The sequence below is a fragment of the Dysidea avara genome, chromosome 5, assembly GCF_963678975.1.
Source record: "Dysidea avara chromosome 5, odDysAvar1.4, whole genome shotgun sequence".
In the NCBI taxonomy this organism is placed as follows: Eukaryota; Metazoa; Porifera; class Demospongiae; order Dictyoceratida; family Dysideidae; genus Dysidea; species Dysidea avara.
In genome coordinates, this window is record NC_089276.1 from 2,315,709 (window position 1) to 2,328,921 (window position 13,213).

The 13,213-nt window shown below is 37.6% G+C and overlaps 2 protein-coding genes across 3 annotated transcripts in view; one reads left to right on the plus strand and one right to left on the minus strand.

Moving 5' to 3' along the window:
• LOC136256827 (DEP domain-containing mTOR-interacting protein-like) lies at positions 1-5,474 on the minus strand. Its single transcript, XM_066049868.1, has 9 exons — positions 5,334-5,474; positions 4,880-5,251; positions 4,530-4,650; positions 3,913-4,091; positions 3,195-3,474; positions 2,037-2,200; positions 1,831-1,898; positions 1,075-1,179; positions 1-323 (listed from the first exon to the last, which is right to left on the minus strand). Exons 1-9 carry the CDS (start codon positions 5,431-5,433, stop codon positions 189-191), a joined length of 1,524 nt encoding a protein of 507 aa, XP_065905940.1. The 5' UTR covers positions 5,434-5,474; the 3' UTR covers positions 1-188.
• The window catches only part of LOC136256829 (sister chromatid cohesion protein DCC1-like), a 9,435-nt gene continuing 1,560 nt past the window's right edge, over positions 5,339-13,213 (plus strand). Inside the window, exons 1-9 of one of the 2 annotated variants that reach the window (XM_066049870.1) lie at positions 5,339-5,477; positions 5,636-5,800; positions 6,720-6,856; positions 6,908-6,948; positions 7,553-7,696; positions 7,885-7,975; positions 9,814-9,952; positions 10,479-10,528; positions 12,565-12,722. In XM_066049870.1, the coding sequence (XP_065905942.1) occupies positions 5,470-5,477; positions 5,636-5,800; positions 6,720-6,856; positions 6,908-6,948; positions 7,553-7,696; positions 7,885-7,975; positions 9,814-9,952; positions 10,479-10,528; positions 12,565-12,722 (933 nt within the window). In that variant the 5' untranslated portion in view covers positions 5,339-5,469. The remainder of the gene's footprint in view (positions 5,478-5,635; positions 5,801-6,719; positions 6,857-6,907; positions 6,949-7,552; positions 7,697-7,884; positions 7,976-9,813; positions 9,953-10,478; positions 10,529-12,564; positions 12,723-13,213) is intronic. The other variant, XM_066049871.1, reaches the window with a different exon arrangement.

Genomic DNA, 13,213 nt, shown 5'->3' on the forward strand with positions numbered 1-13,213 from the left:
TTCCAATACAGTACATAACATTTGTATCATTACAAGCCTTAAAATATCTACACAATTGACCAGAGATACAGTTACAAGACAAGCAGTACACAACACATGGACACACATACACATTTCTCTGTCATGTTTTAAAAATGTTTGTAGCGTGAGTGATCGTGAAGTAGGATAACAATAAATGGCGGCGGTTGTCATGGACACAAGTGGTGGGGGCATAATGTGGAAAGGTGGGTTGAACTGGGTCCCATTAAGATGATCTTAGCTGCTTCTTGATGTGATGACTGTAGTACCGTCTGTCCATTAATAGCATACAAGAACTCTCCGATCTGAAGCAAAGGAAAAATTACATAAAATCACATGTCAACTATAAAACAGTGTGTTTGTATTACATATTTGTATTTTGTTCATGCACAGGATCATTGGCCATATGTTTTAACCCTTGCTGTTTACTAAATATGGTTTTATCACATCACAGCCTGCTTTTTTAGATAGGTAAGCCTTGTACTGTGTTGGGGTGGAGTTCTGGGACACACATGATCTACACATTAGTATTGATATAGAGATGTTGAAATTTTCCTTGAAATCACAGGATGTTTGATGGCACATATGATCAAGCTTCTCTAGGCACAACACATCCTTCAAGCCTTTTGTATTAGCAACAAGCCCTTACTCTACACTGTAAGCCACAGAATATTCTGGGAAGGTGTATTAGACATCTCTGCCTGCTTGTACAGGGTAACAGTAGATTGGCTCTCCCACTTTCACACATACTGTATAACCCACACCAGAGACAACCTTCAACGCTTTGTACTCTACATAAGCAATAAGCCCTTGTAAAGGATACTCTATACTGTAAGCCACAGAATATTCTGGGAAGGTGTAACCTCTGCCTGCTTGTACAGGGTAACAGTAGATTGGCTCTCCCACTTTCACACATACTGTATAACCCACATCAGAGACAGTTCACTCAATTAACAAATTCGGTAACACGTATATACATACGTACGTACAAAATCAAGCAAAGTCATGATGTCAAACTAATCCACCAAGGTCAAGGATTTACAAAAGGTCACTCACTTGTAATCCAGCTGCAGCTGCTGGTCCCATTGGGTCAACAGAATGAACATAGACCGGACTATTACCTCGTATGACAAATCCATACCCTACCGGGTCGCTAACCACCTGTAACAATAGCAACAATAATGTAATGGTACAAAAATCAATTAACTACGTGTAATATGACATGAGGCTATAAACTAGCAGGAAAACGACAATGAATTTCTTAAGGATGCTACATCACATCTTTTAGCTACATCACATCTTTCATAGTCATTTTAGTTGACAGTTGGAAACATTGAGGAAACTCACACAGACACTTAGTACATATTTTAAGGCAAGTCATCAGATCATTTCTCATTACTGAGATCAAACATTACCAAAGTCATTGACTAGTACTACACACACACACACACACGCACAAGCCTAGTACATACATTAATTGTGAAGGCCTAAGGGAGTAGATACAATGGCATGGATAGTCAACTAAAACTGAGGCACTGAAATCACATCTGGGGAACTTTGTTGGTTGTATCAAGAGTATTAGGGACTCTTGGTTGTATGCTTTGTGGTATCTGTGTAAGACTTGATTAGTGTAGCTGATGTGTAATGTAGTGAGTGAGTGAGTGTGTGGTACTGTATAGTGTAGAGTGTGCAATTTTGCAATAAATGGTTACATGTACATTAAATATTCAGCCAATGAAATCAGGACACCCCTCAAGTGTGGACATGCTAAGACCACCCATACAATGACACACACTATGCAGTTTAACTTACTGTCACTTCTCTCTGTACAAATGGAGCATCTTGATGTAACAAATCATCAACATGGATTATCTTTCTACCTGTGAGCCAAACAAGATGACATGAATTTATAAACTACCACCACACCTGCAATACGGTACTGTTCACTCAAAGAATGTGTTGTGTATTAGCCTTTTTTTTTGTCAACAAGTAAATATATATTACTATCACATACTCACCAGGGTTTGGACTGTTAGTAAATGTCTTTCCACCTAGAGTTCCACCACCACCACCAGTTCCCACTGCTAACTTATCTTTTAAAACATTTGCCTGACTAACTGCAGAGTGCATTTGTACGTAGGTAGGGTCATCCTTCTCGTCAGCTGGCTTCATTACCATGTATCTGTGGAACAGTAACCATGGTGAATTATTTTCTAATAATGCCACCATAGAAAGTTATAATTAACACATAAGCAAGCTACGTTGGTAGGTCCCATTTTGTCACTTGGTACACTTATTTCCAAAGTTACACACATGATGTTAAAAAAAAGTTATTGATATAGTTCTGTTCCCATATATCATGTTTAAAGTAGTGGTTTACAGGAAGAAGCCCATTGTTTGTATCACAGATTGTTCTGAACAACTCGCATTTCAACATTTTCATCTACTACAATAATTTTAAAAATACCCACGAACTGAGGTCTAATATCAAAAGACATAGACCATATCATCAGGAAATGACACTTTATTGTTGTGTGGCTTCCTGGCACACTCTTACAATCAGTGATCTAACACACAAAACCATTCTATGTATCAAGTTTCTATACTCTAGTCACTGAAGCATACCCTATAGCTATTGATATTCACTAAACATTAACAATGCTCAGTAGACCAACTAAACAATATTCATCTACTGGATCGCTTGATGTATGGTATGATATTGAATATCAGTGTGTTGTAAGGAGACTGTGTGTATGCATATAAGTGCATTTATATTTAGCATAAAACATTTTATCAAGGTCTATGGGATTTTGCTAAAGGAACATTCCATGCTACAACATATGGAGAAGCAACAACTCAATATACACACATATGCTTCATCTAGTAATTGTGGTTAGAGTTTCCTTTGACAGAAATAGTTTACCAAATTAGTATACTAATTATATGTGTACCATTAACACAACATTTCCTCTAATATAACTAGATGGGGTACTAATAGTAGGGTATGTGGTATATTATATTCACATCAAAATCTCTTCTTAAAAAAAACTCTACTAAACATCTCTAAACAGAAACCTCCCCTATAAGATTTTGATCCCAAACAGTGTCTCCCTGCTTCAAAGACTTTGTTGTGCTCAAGCAGTTTCAATATACTACATACAAGCCACAGGACTTACTCATCTTCTTCTTCAATGGACGGTACTACTTCTCCTCCCTGTAAGAAGGCTCCTTTTGATGTCATTGCCTCGTCCGGACTTGCATAAACCATCTCTCCTTTAAATATTTTACTGTTCTTGTTGCTCTTCTTTCTTTCTGGAGGTGTAGGTGGTTGTGATTTCTTATCGATCTTTGGAGAACCACTCAACAATTTCCGCAGCTCTAACTTGTCCTTGACCTTATCGTCATTGCGGAACCGATAAAACAGATAATCGTCTTTAAAGTCGTGATCATCGCACACTACAACAACAATAACACAAATATTATTGTCTGGTATGCATTGATCATACATAATATTTATGACCACAAATTACATCATTAAAGCCACAATTACAAAATCCATTCCAGCTACACAATAAAAATTAAAGCATTTTTGAAATACAATAGAAAGCCTTTGTACTGCCCAAATGAAAAAAGTTTACAAATTCTCAGAGTATCAATGGGATCACTTACAAGGTGTCCATGAAAATATTCTGAGAAGAGACAAGCTGATTGGACAGGATGTGTAAATGAAGCCACATATAAACAGATTTTCTAGTAAAGTGAGATCAGCATTGCTTAAAATGGAACTAGTTCCACAACCATTTTGGTTAACAGGTTAACACACAAAAGGATGTATTTTAGGAACAAATAACAGTAAAGTTCCTAAGAGACACAAATCTTACTTCCATAACCTACCATGTCTAATAACACCGGCCTTTACTAGTTTCTTGCCAAACTCAAGAGCTTCCTCTCTGTCCTTAACATCCCCTTGCACGATCAACCAATCTACAAATTCTCTACCAATGATGCATTGTTTGTACGTGTGTAAGTGGTACTTGCGGTCGGCGATTAGTCCCGGAGAACTAGTTCTAATCCTGTAAAGAGAGACAGATATTGTTAAACATAACCCATATACAACAATTTTAGATTAAATCAAAATTCCTGTCTATAAGAGCATCCATGATCAACATGGCACAAATCAAATTTAGTTTCACAACTATTCAATACTAAATCATTGTTCAGTTCATTCAATAAGAACCGCCTACAAGCCATGGAACATACATACTGAAAGCAGTGTGTACGTTTTAGCCTTACAACTTCTGAAATGATTTCATAAGTTACCAGGCATTCTCTGGAAATGGCGGGAAACCCAACTAAGCACCACCTGGGGTGATAATCTGCAACATGTGTAGTGATTATTGGTAAATATTTGTGGAGATGAGGAAATTAATATACACCAGAGTTGTTTATTGCTTGCAAGTACCAGAATTATATGGTCCTGGAAATAGCAATTGCAACTATAAATTACATACCGAGAGTACAATCTTTGTGCCTTAGCAACCAGTGGTGCATCAAGGGGACCTGCATAGGTGTTATCGTCACGTCGAAATCGATAGAACAACTTTTCATCCTTGAATCCATGGTCATCACAAACTACACACAAAAAACACATTTATCATGAATATAACTAGTGGTTTACTAAAGTCAGCTTGTGTTGCTAAGTAGTTAAAGCTACCAATTAAAAACCCATACTCTGGCCTGATGGGTTAGTTAACAGAACGAATAGAAACCAAAATCTAATAGACACTTTCTATCGCCCATAGTTCCAGCACCCAGTGGATGGCCCAGTATAAATTATTAAATGCACAACACACAAACTAACCATGGTGAATTACTCCATTGTCTTGTAGCTTCTGCATGGCTGTTACTCCATCTTTTCTTGTTTCTACTTCTTTACGTTCAACTAACCATGTAATCAAGTCATTACCCACAAAACAGGTTGAATATGTTTTCAAATGATATCTCCTATCTTTAATCATCCCTGGACACTCATGGAGCGTCTGTCTCAGATCTTCACCTAAAGCTAACACCGCTTCTTTGTTTAACGATCGAACTGTGCTCATTTTTCTGCGACTAATTGATCCACTGTCACTCGAAGTAATACTCGATACAGATCCGGCCCTCGTAAGGGGTGCTACAAAATTATCTTCGCGCACGTTGTCCGTGGACATACCACAAGCTTTCTTGACGTAGCCTGTAACAAGAGTAGCAGCGAGCATTTGAAGTGCAGTGTAATATAGCTGGTTCCTTATAGGACAATGCACTCTTACACTGACCGGCTTTAAATTCCCTGCAGTGCCTCAGAATTCGTAGTAAAATAGTTAAACTCTGATGGCTGCCACACCCCGCGATGTGTCTTTTAACAAAATACGTCATATCCCTCAGATATTCGATACTCACGTGAAGTAATTAATGTCGAGGTAAGCGCTTTGGCGTATTGTATTTCAGTATCTCCACAGCGTAAGATTGATAATAATGTATGATGGACTGAACTCTGGTTGCTTTGTCCACTCTGTATTTTGTAACATTGTGCACACTTCCAAATATGGAGTGTAATATTTTAATTTTGATTTCTTAGTTGTCGCAGTCAAGAAGAGGTCACAGAAACAGCTAGAGCGGCTGGAGTGAAGTCAAGCAAGGGACCTGTTCAAGTGTTGAAGTTCAGCGACCAACTTAATTCAGATGACGTCAAATTATTTGAGTTGCCGCCAAAAATCTTGTCCACTTTAGAAGCTGGAGACACGTGAGTGGGTGTGATGCAACAGGCCTGCTCTTGTTAAAGCCAAGAATTCAGTGAAGACTTTCTTTTTTGTCTGAAAGTCAACACAATTTGACATATTTGGCTTTCAATAATGTACCAATCTCCTTAATTTAAAGTGTGCCGTTAGTTTATGTACTTAAGTGATGGAATTTTATCATTTACTACTATTATTATTATTACTAACACTTTACAGCCAGCACTGAAGGTCTGACAGCAACATGTGCTGCAGCCTTAGGATTACCTAACCTAATTTCAAGGACTTAAACTTATTGACTTAACCTAGTGACTGACTTCATGACTGAAAATTATGTAACATTTCCTCGTCATTAAAGGTAACCTGACTTATTTTATTGGCCGATCACAGACTTCTAATACCTGGATCGATGCCAAATGTAATGTCATTGTTACCCATTAAATGATCAGGCTGGTATGGAGTATTATAGGTGGACTGTTTGCTTAGTTAATGGTGTGATGGTTGTGACTTAAAAATTTTAATGTTGCTGGTTACGTAGACAGTCATGTGTTTGAAATCCTTTAACCTCAAACTCCGATGTGTAGCACACTATAGTGGGCCCTCTTTTATGAATACTTTTGACATTTTTGTTAGGGGATAACCCATGTGATTTTAAACTTCAATTGTGATTTTAAACTTCAATTGTTTATTTTTATATGCTGTGAATCCATACTTCATGGCTACGTCCTCATTATATGGCAATATTAGGTCACAAATTAAGGTGGACTTTTGACCTCATTAATAAGACCACTTCATTATCAAGTTTACACCATGGATAGGCTTCATGACCTCAATAGTAAGATCACCTCATTGTGACCTTGTTAATATAAACCTTAGTTTGGTATACAAAATTCTAACTACATCACTTTGTATTATATGTACCACCAGGGTGGTGTTACGAGGTGATAGGGACGATAATGCAGTCCTTTGCACCACAGACACTACCTTTGAACTCAAATTAGCAGAGACTTCAAATACCATGTTACTTGCTCCAGCCCTTAGTGACCCATCTCAACCAGGTAACGGCATGTTGGTATTTGTATGAGTTTTCCTATTCCTATTTCCTTATATTGTAGATTTTCAGAAAACTGAAACTGGAACCTTGTTATGTAGAGAGGTATGTAAGTGCTGTATGATTTAGTTGGTGTAGTAGTGTTTGTGTGCGTACTAGAGCACCGGCCAGCCTGGCAATTGAGGTTTGATGCCTGGTTATGCAAAGTTGCTGTCATGTTGTTTCCTTGAGCAAGAAAGTTGCTCGAGGACTTGCCTGCACAAAGCTCAAGTGCCTGAGTTGTGCACATGTAGGCATACCAGTGCTGGTTCGCTGGGCGGCAATAGCTGTACTTCACACACTTGCTGGAGGTATTGCTTTTTTTGCTTTGTGTGTTGTCTCACATAACAGGTGAAATTTGGGTGCCAACACCTTCAACTACGTATGAGACATGGTACAGCCAGCTAATCCTGCCCTCCAGGAGGAATTGCCTAAAGTAGCTCAACCGTACATACTGTATGTATTTTTTAAAACTTGAAAAAAATAGTATATGGACTTGGTTTTTTGATAACAAGAGATTGTTTTCCTTGAGTCACTTACAATGTTGCCATTGTTTAATTGACCTATACCATCAATAATGTGATTTTTTCATTAACGATGTTATCACTCATCTTTCCTAGCAGCTGCTATCAACCTCAGCTTCTAACCTCATTTCTTCTCTCCTCTTTAGGTTACTGCTTGCTTGGACACGTACTTTGAAGCACGCTCATGTCGTCCACAACTAGACAAGCTCAAGCGACTGCTAAGAGAAAGTCCCTACTCTGGACCAGAACATGAGGTCATGGATGATGATGTAATCACTAGTCCACAAAAGGTATACCATGTTTTGTGTACCTTATGTGTGTGCCATCTGTGGATGGTTTTGTGGGTTACTAACTAAATTGTCTTATACCAAAAGTAATTTCTGAAATCTATAATGTGTGAAGTATACTACAAAAGTGATGTTTTGTGTGGAAGTTATGCATTTTGTGAAGTTGTTTTGGATACTGTACATTTCTGTAGTACATGTTTGTGCATTTACTGGACATTGTTCAAGCCAGTGAAGAGGAACTATTGGAGGCACTGAAGAAACTTCATGCTTGTAACATTGATGGTAAGTGGTCACCCTGTCAACTTGAATTGAGCACAATCATAGCAAAACAAATTCTAGATAATTAATGCACACATGCACAAACACGCACCTGTATCTATTGACCTATCGACACACACTCGCTCTTAAAAATTTTATAGCTTGTTCATGTGCTTGGAGTTTAATTATCCACGTTAAAAAATTTTGGCATACAGAATTGTAGATACCTTTGGACATGCTTTAAGTGCCACCACCTTTAATTGCATTTTTTAAATGTGACCCTCAATAGTTGCAATACGAAATAAGCAAATGGTGGGGTTGACTGGGATAGACTTAATATTCATATCACTTTGTTTTGCTAAAGTGCTTAGAAAATGCCAAACCACTTTTTCACATTATGACTTCATCAGACTGATCATGTATGCAATGTATTCATGAACAGAAATGATGACAATGTCTCACTGTTTTATATCGAGACTACTGTACTGTTTACTCCACTCTTTAAAAACAGACTTTTGTATAATTTATTTTAGCGATGATGCTTAAAGTGTGTCTGACCTCTGTATAGACACATTGACACACAAAAATATATTCTCAGTCATGCTCCCAGCAAGTATGTATACATGGCATGCATTCCTTTGTATGTGTACAATTAAAACTCCCTGACAACTTTCTAGTATGGAATCTGCTTTGAGATTCCTTGTGTCTGAATAGAGAAGAGTATTCTATTGACTACTAAATAACAACCTCCATTTATGACTATTCTAATATAACAAGAATTGTGTCATATGATAATAGCCATTGTTTCTTGTGGGATATAGGAATGTCTGTGAGTGCTAGTTCAGCAACCAGGGACAAACCTTAATGGTTAAAGTTGTTGTCAGCAGTGACCCACCATTAACGATAAGCAACACCTGCTGGTTGACTGCATGGTTGAAGGGAGTGTTAAGTGCTCTAACCATTAACCATCTGTACTTTATATTGTATTGTGATTGTGTGCATAAGGTGTGAGGTTGGTCACACTTCATCACCCTTTTTCTTCACAACGTATCTTTGATTATGTAACCAACCTTTCTTCCAGGTATTAAGGCTTGTTTAATAACTAGTTGTACTGAGAAGGCTTGTAAAATGACCCTAACACATACTGGTATGGATATACAATTTGTCATTTAGAATAGTTCAGAACACAATTCAACTATTCTTTGAGATCACATGATGAATGATAATGCATGACCAACCCCCTCTGGGATGTAACTAAAATTATTACTGTATTTGCATGAGAGTTACGTAACCGATAAGGTGAGGTCTTTGATGTGCCTATATCACATACGTTGGAGAGGTTGGATATATGGTCATGAGACTGTACCTAAATAATTATGTAATCGTACATGACACCTGGTATTGATGATAATTATCCTTAGACCATTTTTGATTTTGCTGATAATGATTGACCCCTCTTCATAATAGTAGAATCCGTGTTCTTGGCATGAATTAACCACTTCAGATAGTATTATGTCTTCTATCATATTTGACATGACTCATGACTGACACTGACCATGCAACTTCTTTTCAAAGTGATATGTATGTATTTGTGTTATATTGTGCTTTGTGTGGGAGGATCAAATTGCTAAAGTGTACTGTATTGGTCAGTTTTCACATGACACTCATTCAGTTTTAACAGATGTGTACAGTGGAGTGAGTGTATGTTGGTCATCTAAGAGCTAAGATCTCCTAACCTTGATAAGCTGGTAGCTGGCTACTTTGAAAATAAAATAATTATGTATTTTTAATGGCCCATTTAGCAGATGACCATACAGTTAAGTAGTCAGGCAACTAACACGTACTAAACATCGTTGTTACAGGTTACTGGCGCCTGTTAGATGCAGACTACATGGACCAGTCATTCCAACACATCCTGACCTTACTAGAAGAGGAGGGATGGAGTGTGGACCATGTTCCATTACTACAATGTGCTGGGAAACTGGAGGAACTGCAGCCAAAGTGAGCCACCACATGTCTCATCCCTTGTATGGGACCAATTTCATTACGAAAAACTATAATCGTACATATATAAGTGAAAAATTTCAATTCGCAAATATGCATGCGAAAGCAGCTATTTACGAAATGTCAGAACATTTCATCGCAACTTGCCACAATCAAACATGATCGACTCATGAACCACAAACAAATTCATGATTTTCACGGAGCTGTCATCACTCATGAAATTCGTGACTTGTTGACAGAATATGTTTGTATTAAACATAATTTATATTTTTTGTGTTTAAACTTTAGTTCTGTCTACTAAGACCTTTAGTTTTCAGCTAGCAGCTGTATGTTGCTAGCCATCATAGTAAACCATTAACAAGTGGTTGACAATATTTGCATGTGTTAATGAAGTTTGTCTTGTTGGTGATACAGATGTTGCCATAATGAATAATGAGTGAGGGTAGCTATAGTGAAACTATGCTTTTGTTGCTAAGGATAGAAGACAGTACTTGTTCACTAGTCTGTATTGTTCATACCACAGGTTTATCACTGAGCATTGTCTTGCTTGTTTTGGCTTCCTCAAGAATTTAGGTAAGAATTTAGACTTTATTAGCTCTTTGTTCATTTTTTGCATACTGTATGTAGTGGTGTGTGTGTGTGTGTATGCATGCGTGTGTGTGTATGCATGCGTGTGTGTGTATGCATGTGTGTGTGTGCGTGTGTGTGTGTGTGTACGCATGTGTGTGTGTATGCGTGTGTGTATGTTTTATTTTTTATTAAGGCTTTACAGCACAGGTACTGGACACCCTGTCCTACAACCTGTTTAAAGATGTTATATAAAGTGTGTTTGAAAAGGTTGTAGAAAGGAGAAGAAAAAAAATCCATAACTGGACCTAGGCAGCCTCGGTCCCTTACGCACGTGCACGCGCACAGGTACACGTATTAGGATATCATACATCCACACTATACATACCTCCCGTGGGCCTGGAAGATGTACACGACTCCTAGCATGATACCAACAGTTGACATGACCTTGTAAACAGCAGCTAAAGGCTCTACTATTGCCTTGTATGTATGTGTGTGGTGCAGTGTAGGTTGTGATGTAACATGCATCATGACGAGGTCTAATAGTTGTGTTCCTGTTATCAATATTGTTACTAACAGTCTAGACCACATAAAATATTCCCATGAATACGTGATGAATCTCTATAAGTCTGAGTAACAATGGTGTTTATATGCTACAGTACTGTGACATCCTCTCATAGTACAATTAATGCAACATGGGTATTCCCCCACTTCCTTTCCACTGAATGTTGCTGGTCCTTTTAATCACTGATTATGGTTTTTATCAGAACGATGTCATCAACTTAATACATTGTAAATCAGAAAGACTTTTTTTAAAATTAGTTGCTAAATGTTTAGTGAACTCTGTAGACATGCCACCCAAAACCAATAATATTATTATGTAGCAGTAGATATTTGTCTCATTTAATGTATTATAGGATAATATGACCTGATAAAAGTGTCTGTGGTTTTATCTTACTACCGTATAGCGGGTTATTTTCGAAACAGAAAATTTCGCACAAGAAGCAAAATCTGAATTTCGAAGGATTTTAATTTCGAAAAAGTGAATATTTCGAAGTCTGGATGGATTTCAAATAAACAGAAATTCGTGTCACAAAATGTGAATGTTTGCCAAAAACTGACTTACTGATGGAGTAATCCCTATCCCTGTGCACTGGAGAGAAGACTGAGGGAGTCTCGAGTGGAGTAAATTCATTGGCTCGATCGTAGCTAGCTATCTACCATAGATTCGAGTCGCATAGATTCTAGAGTAGACGGCATCAATTCCCATCCTGGATCACCTGTTATCTGGTTATTGGCACAGTAATGATACAGTTTACCCATTATCATCAGTAATACTGAGATAAAACTCTAGGAATACACAAACAAATCGCCAAAAGTTGGATCGTTGCTTTCACTTGTGGGAATTTATTTTCGAAGAACAACCGGACGTGGGAATTTATTTTCGAACAGAAGGGCCTCTTCGAAATATCCGAAAGTAAAAACCTTTCGAAAATTACCAGCTATACGGTATGGTATGTTCATGTTGAGCTGAATCCCCAAAAACATTTAATAACTCATGGATGCAATTACACACGATCTTGAAATTTGGCTCATTTGTAGTACTGCTTGACCCACTAAAAATATTTCAAAATCTTGTTGTTCAAATGTTTGACATAATATTTACTGCCGATCAAAATTTTCACAATACATTTCATATGGGGAAGCCATATAAGTACAGTGTCCATTACAGCCCTTTCCCGAACTTGTAATGGAGCCAAACCGTACGTGTCTGTTGTTGACACCTTTGCTGTTACCAATAATCATCTGGTTGGCTGAAATGTTTACTCTGTTGAGAAAAAATCCACTTTTAATTTTTAGCTGTTTTTCAGGATTCAGCTCAACATGAGCATACTATATTGATGACATACAGCCTGTATCATTGTGAGGTTAAGATGTAGCTATTGTTCACTTTGTATGTGTGTATAAATTTGTCAAGTACATGTACAAACTTGTTATGTCTCGTGCTCAACTAGATAAATCATTTGCTTATCTCTTTACAGATCCAGAGAGAGTGTACAGCTTATCAGAACGTCAGGTGTGCCAGTTTTATGCTGAGCTGTTATTACGACCTGTTGATCGGTTTAACTACGAGGAATTCATGGACTGCTGGAAACAAAGTGTTCCTGATGGAATGAACACTAGTATGGACTATCTCAGGGTAACTGAACAGTGTATAGTAAGGCTATGACTGCCCATATGCACTGTATTGCAGCCTGGTCATTAATGTCAGCTTTCAATTTGCTTCTTAGACCACCTCATTTGGCAGTAGCGGTTGAGTAGCTGTTGTATAAGATCACCTCATTGTAGTGACCACTCAATGTCCTTCGTTATGTTACTGAAGGCTATAAGTTACAATGTATACATGGTATGTATGTACTTGATAGCCAAAAGCCTTTGATGTGTTTTCTATTAGGAATTAACTGAGTTATGTGCACTAAGCTGAGCACTAGCTAGCTAATAGTGTGTAGTGTAGTGAAGTATGTTTACATACAAGTACTATATCATGAACAGTGTTTAGCCATTATCCCATTATCTCTAAGTGTATACATACCTACGCATCACATGTTTGAGTAATTGTGATTATCTTATTTCAACCCTCATTCTGCATTCACACATTCTTGTTATCACTTTCTCTATTACATTTCACTA

Bases quoted from the DNA above. Each gene is read 5' to 3' on its own strand.
- LOC136256827 (XM_066049868.1), bottom strand. From the start codon at position 5,433: ATGACGTATTTTGTTAAAAGACACATCGCGGGGTGTGGCAGCCATCAG. The intron at 4,092-4,529 runs GTATGTAATTTA...CTCTCTTTACAG, and splicing joins GCACAAAGATTGTACTCTCG to GATTAGAACTAGTTCTCCGG. The intron at 1,180-1,830 runs GTAAGTTAAACT...CTATTGTTACAG, and splicing joins TTGTACAGAGAGAAGTGACA to GTGGTTAGCGACCCGGTAGG.